The sequence below is a fragment of the Parus major genome, chromosome 4 (assembly GCF_001522545.3).
Source record: "Parus major isolate Abel chromosome 4, Parus_major1.1, whole genome shotgun sequence".
Lineage (NCBI taxonomy): Eukaryota > Metazoa > Chordata > Aves > Passeriformes > Paridae > Parus > Parus major.
Genome location: NC_031771.1, coordinates 4596428 through 4618157, shown reverse-complemented (window position 1 = coordinate 4618157; position 21730 = coordinate 4596428). Strand labels below are relative to the sequence as shown.

Here is a 21730-nt window from a genome sequence, read left to right as displayed (position 1 = left end):
AAACTTTAAACTTCCTTTTTTTTTTTTTATTTTTTATTTTGGAGATGACTGTCCATATGTCCTTCAGAACTCCAGAGAAATGCAGTTCTAAGTTATACCTTCCATGCAAAGCAGCCTGAGGGCATTCCTGTGCTAATGAGTACAGCCAGCTCTGAACTGGCAAAGTTCAAGCTGTTCTTTGTACAAACACCATCGAAGATTTTAATCTCCATTTGCTTTTGAAAGAATAGTTGGCTCACAATACCAGGGCTTATTTTCACTCTTACAGTGATTTATAAATCCTCTGCCTCTTGCAAGTGCTATTTAACTTTGTCTCACAGTGTCTTAGTGCGGTAGAGAAGTATTGCAAATTCTGGGCTAGGTATTTTGGATGAATAGCCTGTTCTCAGGAAATCCAATTTCCATCTGAAAACAAAAAGGTTGTGAATTCATCCTGAATTCAGTTTATAGTTTTGTCCAAAAATAACAGTAAGAGAAATCGTTTGGACTTTTTAATAGCTAAAGTTACATCTTATTTTAAAAAATCAAATACAAATTTGTTGATACTTTTATTAGTTAGTCTGCCCATTGTAGAATGAAGTCCAGTATTTCAAGTAAAATGAAAGTAGAATGTTATTCTACTTGTAATGCTTCTTGCATTCATTATACACCATAGCTAGGAATATTATGCAGGTACTCACGTAAGGCTATTTTTCACTTTCCTTTTTTTTACCATTAAATTAATTCTTTAACATGAAAAAAACCCCCAAAACCAAAAACAAGCAAAAAACCACACCAAAAAAACCAAAACTCAAACCCCCAAACATACAATAATAAAAAGAAAGCTTTATACAGAGCCTGCATTAGTATTTCTATTTTATTAAAGGGAAGACTGAGGAGAAAGTTGTGTATGTTGTGTCCTAACCTGAGCTCTCTGTATAGGATCAGGAGTCTTGCCAAAGGCGTAGCTGAGGTCAGGTTTTTGTGTTCCCTGCAGTGCCCATATGTTGTGTGGGAGGTTTAAGTTAACCCTGGCTCTCTCTGGTTCCAGCTTACATTTAAATGTCCCCATTTCCATGTGGGAATTGACTTTGCTCTGACTGCTCCCCTAATTTGGGATATTTTGATATAAATTAATGAACATCAGTACTAACGGCACATGCTAGAATTGACATGGTACTTAAATACATGGCTTTGGGGAGATGGGAAGTATTTCACAGCACTGACAAATCCTTCTTTCCCAGATTTTTGATGGTGCCCAGTAGAAGATATTTATAGAAAGAAATGGGGTAAGTGTGGGGTGATCTTTCTCACACACTTCCTATGTTCCAGGTGCAGATCCCATAGTAGCCATTATCTATAACAGGCATAGTTACCACTATGAAGTTCTTTATCCTGTTTTGAAGTTATTAATAGTTTTTGACCCATAGCATCTTATAGCACCAGATTCTACAACCAGCCATTTCTTGAAAAAATATTTATTCCGTTAATTTTAATGTTGGTTCCTTACCATTTTATTAAGAGTCAGTTTGTTCCTGTGTTATTGTTCCCTCATCATCTTTTCCATACCATTTGTGGAGACCTCTGTCATAACTTCCTTTATTTGTGTTGAGATAGTTTAATTACTGTGTCCTTGCAGTAAAGTTCTATTTGTCTTTTTGTCTTCTGAGTCTCCTCTATTGTACTCTTAAGCTGTGATAACTTCTTTTTCTTTTTGGAGAGAAGGGTTAGAGCTGTGTAGCAGTTTTCCTTGCTCTGAACACTTAGTCTGCAGGCTGTTTAAAATAATGCATTATTTCCTTGGAAGGATTTCACCCTTTCAATGGCCATTTAATTTCCTTTTAGAAAAAGTATTTTACATGCAATTTTTTGTTTCTTAAACTCTACCAGTATGCTGCATTTTGTAACTGTTTTTTAAAATCTATATTCTAACACCCAGTTACATAACAGCTCTGTGGCAAACACACTATTTATAAATCATTTAGATCACTTTTTATTTGGTTTTGAACAGTATGTAGCCTCTGGGAATAATGAAGGAGGCAGTGCTACGTGACTTGTCAGCCTTATAGGGATCTTCTGGTGTTTCTGTCTAGTTTGTTTATAATTTATGGGCCTCACAATGAGAAATTCTAATCTAACATATATGGGGGTTTATGCTCCACAGTCTCAATGTATTCCAGAAAGTCTGTTTTTTCCTCTTGGTTATTCTGCCCAGAATATTTTGTGCTGGTTAGTAAGGCCATCCATCTAAGAGCTGAGGTAGAGTGCAGATTATTCATGTCTGGTCTGAAAATCATTTTAAAGGGATCTAATTAGATATGGGCTCATTTCCCCCTGCATTTCCATGCAGTTTCCCAGAGTATTTCTAAGGCATGATTAGGGTTCTTAGCACTTCACCATATGTAAAATGCAAAAGAAACTACCTACACAGTTAGACCCAGCTCTGTAATCCAAAGTACCCATTCTGATGCTGAATACAAAGTATAAATTCTGACTGCAAATGCATGTTTGCAATGAAATAAAAACCATATACAAGTTCTGTCTGCACAGAGGGCAGTGCCAAAACCTCTGATTTCACTGGGAGTAGAATTCTGTCTCCAGTGTGTTTTTCCTGCTTCTGATTGAGACAATGTGTATTAAACCAATTTAAACACAGGGATACTTTGAGACAATAGAATAATAATTTATGCCCACAATTGTCAGTTGTATGGATCATGCAGGAGGGAAAGCAGCCAAGACATGCTGACATATTTCAGACTTCTAAGAAGGGAGCATGCAGTTAATTCTTTTTTTTTCTTTTCTCCAGAGCAGACTTTACAGGCCATGAACCCTGACTTTTCATGTCAAAAAAGGTTTAAGGTTCATGTTTTTAAAATCCCTTATAGACATGGAGCTAGTTAAAAATGTACATCTCTTATTTATCTTTTTCATATTTTGATCATAGGGTATTTTGTATAGACTGGGAAATAGCACATGTATTTTCTCAATTCAACACTTTTAGTGAAAACATTTACGTTAATTTTTTAGTTCCCTTTATACTGCTGCAACAGGTACCTTAATGTAAATAAAAATGAGGTGAAAGGACTTTGGGAACTGAGACTTTTAGGTGTTTTTATTGTATATTTATTCTCACCATACTTCTGCCTTCTCACCATACGCTTCAGTGCTTTCCTCTTTTTGAAGCAAATATGAGTGTCTTGTCATATAATGTACGTGGTGTTAAATGCACTTTTCCTGAAATACTTACAAACTTGTGTTTGTTTCTGTTGGTGTAAATCTGTTATTTGTGTGTTTTCCCATTCAATCTCTCCTTGCAGCTGTATTTGTTACAGCTAAAAGAAGCCTTCAGGAGCCCCCCTACAGCTTTCCTTTGGTTATAGGATACATTTCAAGTGCAATATAACAGTCCGAGGAAATAAATGCAAGTCCTAAATCCCAATGAAGTTAACAGTGGACTTCTGAATTCCCAGTCTTACCAAGAGATGTTCCTTTGTGGCAAACGACTGGGGTTTTGGCAGAGGGATTTGTTTATTGCAGTGGGACTTGCACAATGAGGCTCCATCCAGGCTGATGCAGCCAGGGAACATTCCTGGACACTGGCACTGGCTCCTGCCTGCTGTTGAATGCTTAGCACATTGCACAGCCCTCCCTCTGCCAATTAGCACTCTCCCAAACCCTTCCCAGGCACGGTTGAGGAGTTTAGAGTGGCCTCTTCCCAGCAGGTGGTTTGGCACAAGCCCCTCAGTACGGGAAGGTTGAACGGTGTGCCTGAGACTCTTCCCTGCCAGCTCAGCTTCCAGGGAGAGCTCCAGCCTGGTAACTCTCTGGTGGCAGAGCTGCGAGACAGGAGGCACAGGGCTCCTATTCTGCAGCTAAAGACTGAGCTGGGAGGGGAACAGAGCTCCCGGTTTTGTGGTGACACAGCTCTTTTGAGAAGGCTGAGACAGAATGTAAGGGCTGTCGGTGATTTCTGTTGCTCAGACCTTCGGCTACACATGTCAATATCAGGCTCAGTGCCTTTCAAACATCTGAAGCCTCCAGAGCCCGTTCTGTTCCAGTAGATTCATGGATAAACAGGGAATTAAAATTGCCATTATGTGTGCTGTGTAAGAAGCAAGGTGGCATGCTCTGCATGTATAGCTTATTTTTTACACAGAATACAGTAAAAATGATTTATCCCCCCTTCACAGTCCTCAGTGTATATGTGCTATGCACCAATTTTCACATATTTCTCTTCAAACAGCCTTGTGAATGCTCATAAAATACTAATTCCTCCAGAACTTGTTTGTATTATACCTCACCAAGTTTTTATTATCTTTGGTCTTGCATCTTTAGCTTTGAAGAACTCATATTTGGTCATTGTCCATTTAATGGTTGTACAATGTGGACAGTTAAGATTCCCAAGATGCTCCCTTGCTAGGAAAGTGTTCTCAGTCAATGAGTTGGATTTTTTTTTTTTTTTTAGTCTTAAATCTGTTCAGGACCTGTACATTTATTTGTGAAAATTGTGTGACAAAGTAAATTAAAGGAAATGGATGGCAAAATTTCCTTTGCCAGCTGTCTGCCTTGAAATGACATTTGAAGAACATGTATACTGATATTTATAAAATGTCAGAGCTTGTCAGTATATCAAGAGCAAGGACTCTCTCATGCTTTTAAGTCCCAGTATAGATGTAGGGGGAAAGATCTATGACATTTCTTTCTAGTAAGTAAAGCATTTGTGCTAACACAGCTTGGTGATACTATTTTTGTATGTTTGACATAACCAGTCATTGCTGGGCTTTTTACTTGTGAATAATACAAACATTCTAGACATCCAGGAAATACCTCTGTACTCTTTCATCCCAGTACGTAATCCTTGTCATTGCCAAATTTACTGAGTTTTCTGTAAACAAATCCAGGTGACACAGGCACGGATGTGCATCATAACAGCTGAGGAAGAGTCAGAAAGGTGGAAAATGGCCTGAACTTGCTGTCACTGAAGTAACGACACGATTCTTACCTTGGGCCAAAGGCAGGGTTTGGGAAGAAAGTTGTTTTGTCAGAACTTATCTTAAGCAGGCAGAACCTGGGCTGCATTAAATGCAGAGTTTGCTTGGTTGTTTTCCCTAAATTTCCGTACCTATCAAGGCCCTTTAGAGTAGTGTCACTTCATTTTTCTTGGTACACTTGTTCTTAAATGACATGCAAAGATTTCAGAAAGTAAAAGAACATGTAAACACAAATAGAAAATATCACTGTCATATTTTCCAAGTTACTTTATTTAGCTCATGTTTACAGATGAAACTGGGTGCCAGAAAAGAGACACTGCATCCCACATTATTACTTATACTCCAGCTTCCAAGGGAAAATTTTGTCAGTAGGCTTTATTAATATTTGGACCAAAAATTCACGGATGTGCAGCTTTCAGCATTTTGTAGCATGTAGAATGCAGCCTCTCTCACAGGTCCTCTGTTTCTGGAACAGTGTTGGATTCTGCAGGCTGAATGAACACTACAGGGATATTCTCGGATGTCCATCCTTTGGGAGTCCTGTTGAAGGATCTTCTGGCAGCAAGAGGGTTTGCAAGGATCATGAATCTGGGATCGTTTAGCATCAGCATATTATAATCTGGTACCTTGAATTTAACCAGCTTTGATGCTCTCTCAAAACCACCAAAGGGAGTGGCAACTCTGTAGATATCAGAGAAATAAAAGTTAAATGTGATTTTAAAAATATTTTTCCTGCCAGAAGCTGAAAATAACAGATTTTTGTTCCAATTCCTTGTTTACATTCTCAAGCTTTGGAGAAAAGCATTCTGACTTTTTTCTGGGAAATTCTCTTTAAGACCTGATTAATTTCCCCTACGATAAAGCTCAAAGCCTTTTTTAAAATTCAAATGGATGGAAAAGCCGAGAGAAAAAGATGTTGCAAGAAAACCCTGTAACTGGTGAGTCACAGTTACTAAACTTATTTTGTTGGTGATAAGTTGATAAGTCTGAAACTGTAGCTCAACACATTCTCTCTAGCAAGTAATTAGTTCAGAAACTTCTCACCCCATTTTCTCCTCTCCTCAGCTCCTTGTTCCTCCCACTACGCTGTGTTTCAGCACCATATTGTTGAACCAGTTAGAATGTATGTGGGTTGTGCTATAAACTCGGGTCACTTCTGTGATCTGGGTTAAACAAAGGCCCTTCAAAACAAAGGAGCACTTCAAAACCCAAATTATTTCAACAATCTGGTTTGTAACAGTGTGCTCGAACAGTTGCAGCAATACAAGTGAAGAGGAGTGGAGCTTAATGAGTGAAGCAGAAAGGAACAGCCAAAGACAACAGGCTCTGGAAAGGAGGGAATGGGTGAGGACTTGATACACCAGCTTTGTTTCTGAAGAAAATGTTTATGTAACTAAACCTTGAAACACTGTTCAGCCAGCATTTTTCATGTTATTTAAATGTAAATTTTCCCTCAGGCAGTAAACCTGAGAAACTGAAAGATAAGGAATACTAAGCTGGAACTGACTTTCACATGCATTTGCAAATAATTTAAAACAACAGTATTTCCAAATACCTCCCCTGATTTTTTGTATATACAGGTTTCAGCCTGAAAAAAAAAACAACTTGAGTTTTCCTGTCACTTCTTCCAGCCTCCTTTGTACAAACAAACAGACTATGGTATGTGCTCTGCATTTTAATCAGCTGCATAACTTTGCTGGGATATTTTCTAGCCAGTGAAGAGTGTCAGATTTTTAAACTGCACAAGAGCACCTGATTTCTGCAAAACCAGATATACAATAGCACGAGAAAATGAATTTTTTTGAAATGGAATTTCAGCACCCTTGGTATATTTTATGTGTGGTATAGAAGAAGAGATCTGATGGAATATAATTCCCGTGGCTCCAGGTATTATAGCAGAAGGCCAGAGAAATTAATACCAACAGAAACTAAAAGAGAGCATTTGAAGGTCTGTCTAGAATTTTCAGCAGGATAGAACCCCTAAGTTTTGTACTAAGAATTAAGTACACACACACAAAAAGATTAGTTCAGAAAAATGCATCTCTGACATAGAAGTGGTGCTGCTCTGTCATTACATGGATGATTCACTGCATTTTGGTAAGAGCAGCATTTGTTGAAGGGGATGGTGTTAACTCCAAAGCATCAATCCTGGGAGATATAAAAAATCATGCACGCTCTGGGCTTGCACCCTCCCTGAGAGAAGAACACTGCTTTGGATTAAGCTCTAAAAATGTATCTCAAATGATGATAAGACAAGATGTTGCAGCAGCAGCCAGCCCAGGCATTAAACTCTCTTGAGGTCAAAGGAAATTGTTTATCCAAAGTTGGTATCGAGCCTGTGGTATCAAGCTCTTCTTGTGGAGATGTCTTCTAGGTCACAATGTCAACAGGGATACCGTATGATACTGATTAAAAGTAATTGCTTGGTAATTGGCACAGAGTGAATGTAGTGATCTACATCTCACCGGATAATAAATATTGTTTTAATTGCTGCCCTAATTACGATACACATTCTCACGTTGTTGTGATGTTTAATTATCATTGATATGTATATTAAAGGGATAATTAAAATAAACAGAATTATAATAGTTGTATAAATTGCTAAACAATTCTGTTGTCTAAAACATCCTCTTTGTGGTATTTATGGGTTCTAAATAGACCATGTTCCTGTATGTAACAAAAGCAGGAGGGCTTTCTTTGGAAATTCAGGTATCTTCTGTGGCAAAATACCCCCCTGCAGTTGCTACCCAAAGTCTGGCCTCAGAGAACTCTGCATTCCTGCCTTATAGGCCAGGGGCACATGATGATTGACAGAAAGGAGAGTACAGTAATTGGCTAGGAGATGTTGATTTTCCTTCACAGCACCAGTAAATATATTCTTGGGAGCAATAACTTGTCTGACAACATGGTGGTGTAATGACCTCTGTTGTGTGCACATCAGCTGGGCTGCTTGAGCTCTGATTCATTGTATAGAAGCCTAAATCTCATGCCTGAAAAATTCCAGTAGTCATTGCTCATAATAAGGGTGGAAATGCTGGTTCAGAGCCATAGGAAATAGCACCAGGAAGTGTAACAGATTGTTTAATATTCACTTTGCATATTCCTAAAAAGTAGGTGCTTGATTTAACAATAGCAGGCACAATCATGTTTATTTTTAGCTGTCGTTTTAACAGGATTTCTTTTTAACTTTTTACCCTTAGTCTTTCTTATTGAACATTGTATTTTCTCAACATAGGAGACAGCTTGTAGCTAATGATTTGGGAAAGTGAAGAAATGTTTTAACTGCATTAGATTAGCACCTCTGGTTACATAACCACAAAAAATGTGAGTTTCACGTTTTAAAGCAGGATCATCATTCATAGAACATTTTTCTTATCTTTAATTCTACTAAAAAATGAGACATAAGAGCAAAGACTTTGACCTTGCAAAATGCTCAGAGCTTCACTGTGCAAGAGCTAATGCTAATTTCACAGAGGTATTTGAGTGCTAAGGAATTGGCTAAGCACCCAGCTCCCACTAATCTCTCATCACTTCAAGTTAGCACCCAAAATTTCTGTGAGACTCTATCTTACCATTTTACAATAGACTTCAAAATCCATGAATCAATGAAAACAGAGCCCAGTCCAGATGGACTGAATTCCTGTAGTGCTTTTGAAAGAGTAGTCTTCTGGAATTGAGAAAGCTGAGCAAGAATTTATCTGGTAGGAGAGGCAGAACTAGTCTGACTTGCTTGTCCTATGTGAGTAAGATGTGGTGCTTTGTATGTTACTCACATAATCCTACCTCTGACATTTTATCCAGCTCCAAGAAAGCAGATGGAATAAAGGTACTAATTTAAGTAATATTATAAACTCCTCAGCAAATGCAGATTCATGCTGCTTTCCCACAGATTAATTACTTGGTGCTTCCACACTGGTAAAAGCGACAAGAAAGATTTTCCACTAGTAAATGCTTCTTCAATCCTAATAGGAATGAATGTCCAAGAGAAGCCAGATGGCATGGTCTGTTCTGCTGCTTTTCTCTGCTAGCACAGATTTGTTTTACCTCTGAGGAGGAGAAAGAGGAGCCTGGTGTTCAGAGTGTGTTCAGAGCCCCTCTGAGCCCCAGTCCCCTCTGCCCAGCCAAGGCACCGCTGCCTGTCTCACTGACAGCCCTGCTGCACTGCACAAACCCTCCTGACATTTGCCACCATGGCTCTTCCTCCAGTGACCTGCCAGCACTGCAAAGTCCCTGCAGCTTAAAACGAACACTAGACTCCAAAAAATACCTCTATGAATTCCTTATTTGTTTTTAAAAGTTCCTTAGTGTAATAAAAATTGCACTGCTGCAGCATCCAGAGTCATTTCTTCACTGCTGGACAGTGGGGGAAAAAATCTGGATGCTGTTTAGTGCTGAAGATGCTCCATAGCTGTGAATGTGGGCCGCAGTTCCAACACATCAGACCTTCCTACCTGCTCAGGTTGTGCTGCTTTTCCAGTTTGTTGTGTAACAAGGAAAGCTGAAAGGAGCCTAAATTGGTTTGTAAAGTCTGAGTGCCGCTTCGACAGACGCCAGTGAATGAACCGGGAAGGATCTCAGGGCCATTTCCCTTGGGAATCCTATGGCTCACGCTTGCTGTTAACCGCACCCCCTCCTGACTAATGGTGACTGTAGCAGTGCTTTGCAGGAGAACAAACACAATGGCACTTTAGCGGATGATGAGGCAGGATGGAAAGCCTAGATAGATACCCTCGCTGATAACAAAATGATGACATTATATCACACTTTAATTGTTTAATACAGTATCATTTGCTTTCTCTCCAAGACTGCAATTAAGCAGGCCAAGGATGCTGTGACCTAGATGCACAGAATGACTTAGTAGGATCTAGACAAAGAAGTCCAGTTAGTCCTCTTCTGCTGGCATGACAGCGTGCTGTTTAAAATCCCATCTTCAGACACTCTCCTGTGCATTTTTAGGAGTGTAGACATCTAAATCATGGCTGCAAAATCATCTCCAAGAGATTATTATCTTGAATTTTAGTTTTTCAGATTCTCCATTTCTTTTTGAATCTGCTAGAAAACATAAGTCTATAACAGCAAAGACCACCAGCCATCCTTCTCTACTGGATATCAGTTTTTTTCTATGAGAAGGAGACCTGTGGTGAACTATGTTTATTTTTTAGATTGGATTTACCAATTTCACAGCCTGGATTTACATGCCAAATTTTTTAGTTTTTTATGGCAGTTACAAGGGAGAATATTGACTTTTCCCTTGTAAGAATGCACATATGTTCAAGAAATTCAGAATGGTGAGTCACAGTTCTGCCATGTCATACATAAAGAAACTCCACATAGAAAGAAATCCAAATAGTTAGTGTTGTAAAAAGGGCAGCTAGCAGAACACAGGGCCACAGAGACAGCCTTAAAATCCACAAAGAAGCCATCAGACACTGTCTCAAGACACATATCCCTGTTAATGGAGTCTCTGTGCCCTGTCTGATGCTGTCCTTCACAATAATGACTAGCACCTCTTGTAAGAGGGAGAACTGATTCTGTCTCCATCTATTTGTATCTTCAGATTTTTTTCTTGGGTTCTTTATTTTATTTTTTTTTTAAATTTATGGGTTTTTTAGGTTACAATAAGCACAGTACATAAACTGTGCTGTTACTGTTCTGATGTTGGCAGCTGTGGCACATCTCTGACTTGGATTTGCTATTTTGTCTGCCGGGAAGAGGGTGCCACACAGACTCAGTTATTAACATGGCACTGTATATTGCTGCTAGGAAATCAGAACTAATGCAGTGTCTGCAGTGCCAATTTTGGTGTTGAATTGTGTGATGTTTTAGTGCTTGCACTCATAGTTGAGGCCCACATCAACATCAGGAACACAAGTGATGTTTGTGGTATTTTTCTCTAAGTTTGTATTGCCATGAGCAATTTTGTTTTTCAATAGATTGCTGTCTGGCCTTTTGAGGAGGGGCTTTGGTTTGGCTCAGCTGTCTAGAACTCAGCAGGGTTGTCCATTACTTCAGTAAATAAAAATAGTGTAGATGCAATGAAAGAAAGCAAAAGACACGAGTAAGAATTTGCTTTAAAACTTCAGAAACTCAGTGTTGTCCATGTAGCTAGAAGTTCTAGGGAAAGCCATGATACACTAGTTACTATGTAAGTAAAACAATGTTTAATCTGTTAATTTGTTGCTGAAGGTTGTCAAATAAATAAAGAATGTTATACAGCAGTAAAACAAAATTGTGAGGGATTAGTTGTGGGATAAAGTCCATTGCACCATCATTGCCTAAAATGAAACCATGTGAGCTGTATTAAAAAAAAAGAAACAGAAAAAGAGTACTTTGCATTATACAACTTAGAAACAAAGTTCTGCCTGAGAGATCTGACAATAACATACCTACTGAAGTCAACAAGGACTTTGAAGCTCATATTTCCTATTTATTGAGTGCACTGAATCACAGAATCATAGAATCATAGAGTGGTTTGGGTTGGAAGGTCCCTTAAAGACAATTTAGTTCCAACCCGCCTGCCATGGGCAGGGAGACTTTTTGCTAGAACAGGTTGCTCAGAGCTCCATCCAGCCTGGCTTTGAACACCTCCAGCAATGGGCATCCACAACTTCTCTGGGCTCTGGATTCTGATTCTTCCTTTCTTTCAATATTTTTTTGCAATTTAGCTTCTATTCCTAGTTCTACAGTTTGAATTTGGGCCCATGCCTTAGAGATAGAGTAATCTGCTCCTTAATGCTCTTGTTAACCACTTGTAATCTCTGTGAGTGTTCATGTTTATGCATACACTTGCAAACACAGGTGGTAGGGTTTTTAAAGCTGGTGTAAAAACATTTTATTTCACAGTAATTTTCCTCTGGTCAGTAAAATTCAGTGTTCATTCAGGATTACCTGTTAAAGCTCCTGTAGTCAGGCAGCTCCGGCTTTGCTTCAGGTGTAAAAAGTTTAGGATATAAAGCTTCCAGCAGTTCTGGGTCATCCCTAATGGCTTCTATCCAGGGAGACTGGTAATACTTTGGCACAGCAGTAGTGTTGAACTTTTCAGGAGGAATTTCTTTCAGTGGTCCAGAATATCCTGCAGTGTGATCAAGGTAAAATGATTATAATGAGTCTTTGTGTGTTCTGCTTCCTTGCCACCATTCTGCATTGAGCAGGAACAAACACAGCAGAATTTCTCAGCGAGTTAAAATGAACAGTTGGGTAAAGTCACCAGGCCACAGCTACACAGAAACAGAGATCTGGCAGGGGAAATTTGTAGCCTTTTAGATAGGTAACTGCTCTAAAAGAAGTATTCCAACTTCTTTTGAGCCTACATTTATTTTGGTTTTTTATAAATTTGTTTCTGTTGTAAGCATTTGTTTGAAACCACAGAGTGTATCTACACAGTCCTCGGGCTAAATTAACAAAAAGATGTTGAAAAGAGACTGTTGATTTAAAGTAAGATAATTCTACCTCTTTGAGTGAAATTTTCCACAAGTATATCTACATCTCAGTCTTTAAATGAATGCTATTTCATTCTTTAAGCATAAATCTCCTTATGGCTTACTCTAACCAGGGCTTTTTTGCCTAAAGAAAGGCTTGAAGATTTGTATCATGTCTTAGCAAGGGAAGTTACCTCTGTTTGCATTGTGTTTGGCCAAGGGATGCAGAGCCTCAGCAGTCACCAGCAGAGCAGGACTGACCTAGTTTACATGGACTGGAAAAGGTCTGCACAAAACATGCATTGAGTAATTCTGAACAAAGAATGAATTTGTAAAAACCACGGTCTGCTCATGGATAATTCATAAACAGGAAGAAGGGCTATATCACTGAATAAATTAATTAAAACAAATTAGCCTTCTCTAGTCTTTAAAGAATACAAAATAAGGCCTTCTTGTAATTCACTCCTTTAAATAAAGCCAACAGTACCCTCACAGTTAAGGATTTAAAAAAGAACAGTTTATGCAGCCAGAGGCAAATTCCTTTTAAAGTTACTCCTCTCTAAAGGGTTCTAGCAAAACTTAGTGGCTTTGGATTTACATTTATGGATAATTAAAGTACAATGAATAGCTCGCTGACTGTTGAGCAGGGTGTTTCATATTGGAAACAATGGTTGGGCAAGGAAAAATCAGTATATAAATGTGGTTTTAAATCAGAGGATCTCTTTGTCAATATTTTTAAGGCCTGTATATATGGGAGCAGTCTCTCTTGATATTAAGATACATTTTCAGTTTAGAGAGATGTAGTACAAAAGGTAAATCAGATCTTTTAAAAATGAACACAATCAACTAAGAGCATCACTTTACACTTCTGGGAGAAGTTCTGACCCGACTCAAATGTGTCTATTTCTAATATTAGTCCATTAGTCCATCCTTGGTGAAGGTACTGCCTTAAAAATGGTGATTTCTTTGTTATGAAATGAGACTGAATGTGTTTAGTGTGTGTAGACTCACATATTACCTGGGGCGATGTTGTCAGGGTGTGGAGGGCTGCGGGGGTCGGGCGTGTTGGGAGGTGTCATCGGGGCATGCTGGGGGATTCCTTCCACACTGAGGCCGTCCATTCTGACACTCTGGATGGGCTCTCCACGCTGCATTCAGACAGGAAGAAATAGCACTTCAGGCATGGGATTCTCTGGGGAGGCTGCAGTAATGCTCTGATTTATGGCTCAGATCTGATTCCCAGCGTGTACAGTCCTAAAGCACGCTGTCCTGCTGTTTGGTACAGTATTCCCTTCACACTTCAATTGCCTAAGTAACCAAAAATGAGCATTTTTTTCAGTCACTAGACACTAGAAGCTGTTCTGTGCCAGACAGAGCACCCATGCTACCCAAAGGGTCAAGAAATCTGGCAAGTTTGAGCCCTTTGAGTTTCAAAGCGTTGATTCTTCAAAGCATCTCTTCCCTATTGGTTGAAAACTCGCTGCATTTCTTGAACTGCTTTTGTTTGGGATTGTCTTTTCCTTTATTTGTAGCAGAAATAACAAATTCAGTGCAGGTCACTTTCTGGAGATTCATGATATGCTGTTATTTTCCACCCTCCTATTGGGATATCGGTTCTAAGGAAACATCTGAAGGCTTAATCATTGTTGCATAAATATAGAATTAGAGTCTCATAAGAAGTCAGCATCTTATTTTAGCTATGACACATAGGCTAAAAGCAATTTAAATATAGACTGGTTTAGAGTAAGAGTTTGTTGAAGTAGGAAAGCAAACAAATAATACTTGTTTAAACTTGAAACAACAACAAGAAAATGATCAAGGCAGAATGTTTTCTAGTCATCCTGAAGTAAGTTAGAAAGATTAACTTTGGCAGGCGGAATCCTAAAGATGATGCAGGCACCACCAGCAGTGCTAAATAGACACTTAGGGGAGGGAACAGGAGCCAGAGGCATCATTTTTTCATATGTTGGAATGTCATACTAACTGTAAACCATGTGTACTTTGTGGTTTTGGGGGAAAAGTGGACTAGAGGGAAGTGGATCTGTCAGACTGTAGCAAAATCATGGAATTGTGTACAGAATTCTGACAGGATTGACGGTGTGCTCAGAATTTATCTGTGTAGCTTCTAATCCCTCAATAGAGGGAGAAATGGGGGGACAGTATTCATAGATGGGCTTTTAAATAATAGTGTTTAATAATAGCCTTGGGTGCTCAGTGGAGTTATTCAGATTTTTTTATACAGGATTTCTTTTGTGCAGATATATTTTTAAAAGGCAGATTTATCAAAGCTCAAACTTGATCCCCTTTTATCCCAGTGTAATTTAACTTCTGGTGAGCAAGTGATCAAAGATGTTGGAAATACTTATAGCATATAAAAAGAAATGTAAATTTAGTTTTTTTAATTGCCTATGGGATCTCAATTAATAAAATACAATTGGCTCACTTCTTCTTATCCTCATTCTAGAACTTAGCTTTTATTCTTCCTGAAACTGCAAGTAAATCACACACAATGTGTATTGTGAGCACCCAAGGAGCCCGATGTAGAATCACTAAGAAGTCATTACAAAATACTCACATTTCTTGGTTTGTTTGCCACATAATGATAATTTTCATATGTGTATTTGTCAGATCTCCGCTGGCGTCTCTTGAAGAGCCTGGCCCCTCTGTTGCTGAGCGTCGACAATTCCTCCACCATGATATCTCTGGGTGTGCTGACCTTCTTTCCAAGGTTCAGGCTGGGTGAGACTGCAATGCAATGGGTAAGTACAAACCTCTGTTTGTCTGAAATGTCTGATATTCCATGCTCTGCACCTGAAATCCAGCACATGTTCATGCATATTTTGCTAGCACATAGCACAGTGTCACATGGTGTTAGTGAAATTAAGCCTTCTTCCAGAATTTTGGGGGAGATTGTTGAACACCACAAACCTGGATTTTCAAAGAGGATAAGCACCTCAAGCTCCAAAGTAGCTGCTATCAAGATGAGATTTATAGTGTCCTACACACTATATTAATAGCAGGCTAGTAAAAACTGGCTTCTGCTGAAACTGGGAACAAAACTCCTTCTGATCCCAGGTTCCCACATCAAACTTTCAGTTAAGTTTCTGCATTGGATAGATAAGAGATAACCTCTTTTAAACATACCTACCAGTCTCTATTAAATACCATTTTTAAACTAACTCTCCAAATAAAGCTCGAGGTGTGGAAAATGAGAGTCCTAACAAAGAACTACAAGGTGCTTCTAGGAATTCATTAATTTAGGACATTTTGGGTTTTATTCTCCCTAAGCGGAAGCTGAAGTACTGGATGTGTATTTCTTGATTCACCACTTGGGAAAAATTTCTTCTATGTCTTTACTCATATCCTGTGGAATTTGAAAAAGAGAATGCATAAGCAAGGGAAGGGGAGATCAATCAGGATCATAAAAAAAGAACTCTGAATGTCAGAATTCCTGTGGTCATCTTCATGGTGGTGTTACGGAAGCTGGGGTGCTGGTGGCACCAAGCAAGGAATTGCTTAGTGACTGAACTCTCACTGAATGTCCCCAACCTAGAGATGAAACTTAAACCTTAGAATACAGAAACTTAAACACTGAATAAACTATTTTCTGTTTGTTTTTGCTTAGAATGTTGCAGAATTTAAGAAATATAACAATAATAGGGCATTCTATGCTTCACATATTCTTATGTTCCCCAGGATATAAAATTACGAACTTTGACATGTATTTTATTACATTAAAAGGAAATGAGGACAAATTATACATAATGTGTGCCCTGCTGTGAGACTAAGCAGACAGGAGGCCCAGTTTAAAATTAACATTACAAATTAATTAACTGCAGAAGGTACCTGATGCCAAAGTCAATATTGCATATGAAGGGTTTTGTTTTGAGTAAACGGCATGTTCAGCCTGGCATGTGTCTCCTAGTAACTTTATATTGGAAAAACAATGTGATGTGCTGACATTTAGGAAAACTTAATGGAGACAGGTATATTAAATATTTAGCTGAAGCTGGATGGACAAGAGTTTTCCACCTAGTAAATCAAACAAGTTGATGGGCCCTGGAGTGCATCACTGTTGATCCATTTCTGTCCACACTAATTTCAATTGAATGCTTGCAGTGGATTTCAGTGGAACAAGTGCAAGTTAACTTTATCATGAGCTGGATTGTGCACTTCTCCTTTAAAAATAGTGTGTGCAATAAATCCTAACAACCTCCTGTTATTTAAGAGCTAGTTACAAAACAGAGGGTTCTTAACATGGAAGAAAATGACTCAGCTTGCCCAGTGTAGCCCTATCAGTGACTGATAGTGGTGGGATTTTGGCTCTGACGTGGAGATAACTGCACTGGTTATTGGCCTGTGGCCTGTAGTTTACACCTCAAGTCATATTTTTGTTTTATCATTTCTCAAAATGACTGTGGGGGTAGAGACTGCTGGATGGTTTTATGTTAGTAAGAAGTAAGATATTCACCCCACGGATCAGCAACACTTTCAGACAGAAAAGCTTTTGTTGTTTGTACACAGAATGGGGAGCGTGCACATCCTCAGAGACCGGGGAGCCAAGGCAACTGCCCAGCTCTGTCCAAAGCACTCGGGATTCTTCTGGGACACTCTGGGTGTTATCTATTTTGGGTCTTGCTGTTCCCTTACATACACACTGTTCTTGTTAATGTTAACTGAAGGCTCCAAGCTACTTTGTAAGCCACAGTTGTGTTCTATTGTGTATCCAGGCAGCATCCCAAAATCATAAGTGTAAAGTTCATTTGAATTCCTTGCCAAGTATAATCTAATCATCTGTCTAGCTTTATGATGTGTCTAGGGATAGTTTCAGTGTCAGTGCAGATAAGGTGATGGAGAATGAGAGGAGGACATTTAGGGGATGAGAGAAAGAAGACATTAATGTCATAGATAGACGTTGCAAGATAATATCGAATGCTTAATTCATAGTTTAATCCTAATCTTAACTTTTCAGCTTAATTTCTTTAATTTGCTCCTGTCAAGTCCTTCTTGTCCTGTGCTTAAAATTACAGTGAATTGTATGTAAATATGATTTATACAGCTCTCCCTGGATTCAGTACCTAATATTCCTTTAATCCTTCAGTGTACAAACTTCTAAATATCTTTATCTGGACTACAAAATTTAATAATAAATATTAGAAAGTATGTTTGGTGTAGTATCATAAATAAGATTTTTTTAACTGCATCAGGAAAGACAGTTAATCATGTAGATACTGAAGAATGCATTTAAGAAGTAATATATAACTGGGCGTGGGATTTAAGTGATGAGCTCCAAGGGCTTCCTTTAACATATATATTTACATTCAATTTTACCTTTACCAAGTAGTCTTAGAAATGTTCTGGTTAGCCCAAGTCTGACAAGTGACAAACCAAGGGCTTGAGGAGGTCATTGCATGCACAGACTGGTTTATCAGGCAGTTTTTCTTTGGGACTGTAAGAAGGTTTACAGTTGGTGCCTATTCCTGCAGTGTTTTATGATTAATTTTCTCTAAAAAACGGGACAAAGTCATGTCCCACAAGCCAACAGCAGAGGTGGACTTTCAGTCTTCACCAGTCTTGCCCAGGTGGTCTCAGACATTGCCAAAAAACTTGGCTGGTTTTGGGGTTTACCAACAAATGTTTCTGCTATGAATATCTTTTAACAAGGAAGTGGAGAGTCACTGTATACCTGAAAGCATTATAATAAAAAAGCCTGAAATAAAAGTGGAGTAGGAATGCTTACACCATTCCAAGGTGCTAGGGTTTGTGTTACAGAGCCTTTTGTTATTGTGTACCTGTGTTAGCAGTGGAGAGTTTCACAGGGCTGTGAGACTGACTGGAACTGTACAATTAATTTTGATGTAATTACCAGTTGCAGGACTGTCATTAGGAATAGTGATTCCAAGCCCAGAAATACAGCAGTTCACGTTCTAGATCTCAAATTAAGGTAATTGAATTAACGAATCGGGGCAAAACAAAATGTCAAAAATTAGTTGAACTGAATCTAGCCAATTAAATGCCAGATTTCTCCTTGGTTTTTCTGAGGATTTTTCAGATTTGGTCCCAAAGAACTGGCTTCTATTTTGTGTCACCACAGCTTTGTTTATCTTTCTGTTTTCTATCTGGCTTCACTGAGCTTGTACAAATTTTAGTCTCTTATCATGCCCATTTCATGGACTTTCATTTTTTTCTTAACATATAAATACCCAAGCATCCAGAGAAGAGTCAAAAATAGAATTTTTTGAAGAGTTAGAATTGCCTTCAGTGGCCACATATCACAGCATATCTTGCAGGATAAACTGCTATAACTATGAGTATGAATCTTGACAGCAAATCTGATAATACGTAAATAATAAAAGGGAAGATTATGTGAGGCAAATGTTAAGCATCAGTACAGATTATCCAGATACACCAATGATTTCAAGGGCTGTATGCTACATTTATTAGTATTGCTATGAATAGTAGCAACATTTACCATGTGAAATGCCTGGTTCCAAACAAACATATGAAAGACTTTTTTTTTTTTTTCTTTTTGCCCTGAAGAGCTTACAGGCTATTTCAGGCACATGTAGTGCTTGGGTTTACAATACCAAAAAAAAACCCAAAAAAACAGGGGTTGTAATGAAATCTGGAAGGACAGGCTGGCTTTCAGATCTGAGTGCGTGTTCAGTGGAGAATGGAAATAGAAAAGAGGTATTTGCTTAGAAATAGAAACTTGAGAAAAAAAATCTCTGGAAATATCAGAAGGAGTAGGACCAGGCAAACTCATAGCTTCTTGTTCTAAAAATTCTTTAGTCTCTCACCCTCCTCTTCATGCAATCACAGTGGTCATCGAGTGAGTGCAGAAACCAACCACAAGATCTTTGAAACAACAGTCCACTCTAAATGTTTTCAAAACTGGAATTCAATATTTCATCCCACAAAAGTGGTATAACTTTCATAAATCCTAAATATTAATGCAACTCCCTGTGGTTGCAGTGAAGCTTGTGGGGTGCTTATCACTTTTAGAAAATTGGTCTCTTATGTAGATGGTAAAAAAGGTTTCATGGGCAGGATTGGAAGGCTCTCCAAAAGCATCCAGCACATGCCTAATGAGAGCCAAGCAGATTTGTATTCCCAGCTGAGTTAATTGCTTCTAGAGGTGTCATGCTAGAAGCATAACATCAAGAACCTGTTTTAGAAAATCAAACAACCTTCCAACAAGTGCCTGCATTTTCATCAGTGCAACTACAGAGAAGTAAAATTTTTGTCAGAAAAGATTAATTGGTGGCTGTGCATTAGAGAGAATGCCAAAAAAGCTAGTAAAATGTGTTAGTTACAAAGACAAGATTTGAGAGGAACAGAGATGTAAAGATTTGTGTCAATTTTTTTTATCATTTATATAAAAAAAAGCAGAGTGAAACAGAGAAAAAAAAAATAGAGGTTACAGATCATGATATTTCTTAGAAGATAGCCTTTTAAAGTGGAATGAAGTCATGTTATTAACCCCAAACAATGTTCTGAAAGGCTATCCTAGCAGAATGTACATCAGCTGTTAGATTACTTCATTCCTCCACAGCAGTTGTTCATCTGAAAATAGCTTTCAAATGAAAAGAGGCAACTACAAAAGGATTAGTTACCATAGGCAGCATGATACTCCCACAAGATTATTTATGGCAAAACACCCAGAGACAAAGCTGTAAGAGAGTTAAACTCTATGATTAAAAAACTGTATTAGGGAGGGCTAGAGGACATTGCATATGCAGTAAGCTGGGTTCAGTGCTATACCATTTCTGTGTATTTCATCCATAATGGCTGATGCTTGCTCTTTCCTCTCTTTGGCCAGGGCAGAGTCTGATAACATTGTGATTTCCTGATACGGTTTTTCCTTGCTGCAAAAAAACAACACATTTTTATATTGTTGAGCCAGCGCGCACAGTTCGGCCAACTTTCATTTCCAACAGCCTGTTTAGAACGGCTGAAGAGTGAAGTCAGGGGTTTCTGACTGAGAAATACTGCACTGCAAAATGCACTGGCAGTCCTTGCTTGCAGACAGATGTTAGGACATGTTTTGATGGGTAGAAGATTCAAAGGAATGGACTTTGAGCTGGTTACATAAATTCTTCAGCAAAAATCAGTGTCAGTGGTATAGGCCTTCTCACATCTACTCACTATACTACAAGATGTAAATTCCTAAGTAATTTTAATTTACATCTTGGTTTATGTTTTCAGAAATGTCACGTTTTGAAATTTTTTAATCTAAGAATCTGAGGAATGAAACTAGTTCCTCTGGCATCTTTAAAGAAGGTGCATTTCTGTATAAGAAAAATATAAACATCTTTTAAGTTGCAGAGTCAAGAGGTTACATAAATGTCTTGTATATGACAGTTTGTAGGATAAACAATGTCAAAACATTTCAGGAAACAATACACTTACCCTACTGTTTTGTTGTGCAGATAAAAAGCGATGTCAACCCTTTAGCTGAGGCTTCAGAAGTTAGTTATGCATGGGGATGACCTGCCTGGTCCTGGATGGTTTGTACCCTTGTGCTGGGATCTGCATGGTACCTAGTACTGAGACAAACTGGGGGGCTGATCCTCTCCAAAGGGGTTGGCATCCAGCTGACATCAACCAGTTATATATAGAATCCAACACTCCAGCCACTCATATCTTCCTGGCAAAAGAAGAGAACAGAAAAGATTCAGCTGCACCCACAACAAAGAGAGGTTATATCCCTTTCAGAGCTGACTGAAAATTTGATGGAATGCCCCCCCTGGTAGCTGTAGAGATCATCTCCTCATCTTCTCATCACCCCTGAGAATTATAACCTGTGCGTTTTAATCAGGAAGGAGACATTTAAAAATAAGGCGTTAAGGGTATAGATAGGCAAGACTATAGCGGATGAGAATGGCATGGGCTAATCCTTCAGTGAAAGATGAAACCGTGCTTCTGTAGGGGCTGATGGCTAAAGTCAGTGGCAGATGGCTGATATGCAGAGGCTGCTCTGGAAAAGAAATGAGATTTTCTTCAGCATTATACGTGCTGGGGAGTAATTGCTCAACGAGCACACGCCTCGCAAACCGTTACTCAAAATCCCTTCACTTTCTTTGAGCATTAGGGACAAAAAACCTTCTGCAATTTGAAGCTCACTAATACCCAGCATTCCAGGATAGTGTTGTGTCATTTTATCAAAGAAATGTGTGATTTGTAGTGCACAGACATTTCAAGACATCAGCAAACTTTGAACAGAGTAAAACAGTGGCAGAAGGGAACATTCCCCCCTTGCCCTTCTGTCTGAATGCAGCTAGATGAATTTTGGGGCAGTAAAAGCAAGGTGAAGTTTTTGTATTTCTGATTTGGATTTGA

The 21730-nt window shown here is 38.7% G+C and overlaps 1 protein-coding gene across 2 annotated transcripts; it reads right to left on the bottom strand.

Annotated features, from left to right (window-relative positions):
* Nucleotides 1-5206: 5206 nt before the first annotated feature.
* On the bottom strand, nucleotides 5207-21058 carry MYOZ2 (myozenin 2). 2 transcript variants are annotated; one of them, XM_015624040.3, is made up of 6 exons: nucleotides 20801-21058; nucleotides 20153-20256; nucleotides 14964-15133; nucleotides 13407-13536; nucleotides 11859-12042; nucleotides 5207-5651 (listed from the first exon to the last, which is right to left on the bottom strand). In XM_015624040.3, the coding sequence occupies exons 2-6, from the start codon at nucleotides 20226-20228 to the stop codon at nucleotides 5420-5422; spliced, it is 792 nt and encodes a 263-aa protein (XP_015479526.1). In that variant the 5' UTR covers nucleotides 20229-20256; nucleotides 20801-21058; the 3' UTR covers nucleotides 5207-5419. The 2 variants fall into 2 exon arrangements, with proteins under 2 accessions (XP_015479526.1, XP_018861756.1); XM_019006211.2 differs by lacking the exon at nucleotides 20153-20256 and having other exon boundaries at nucleotides 20801-20988.
* Between the last annotated feature and the right edge of the window lie 672 nt (nucleotides 21059-21730).

Excerpts from the sequence above, each read along its gene's own strand:
- MYOZ2 (XM_015624040.3), bottom strand. The coding sequence starts at position 20,228 with ATGTTATCAGACTCTGCCCTGGCCAAAGAGAGGAAAGAGCAAGCATCA. Across the intron at positions 15,134-20,152 it reads GGATGAAATACACAGAAATG|TCTCACCCAGCCTGAACCTT; the intron begins GTATAGCACTGA and ends ATTGCATTGCAG. Across the intron at positions 13,537-14,963 it reads TGGCAAACAAACCAAGAAAT|CGTGGAGAGCCCATCCAGAG; the intron begins GTGAGTATTTTG and ends GTCTGAATGCAG.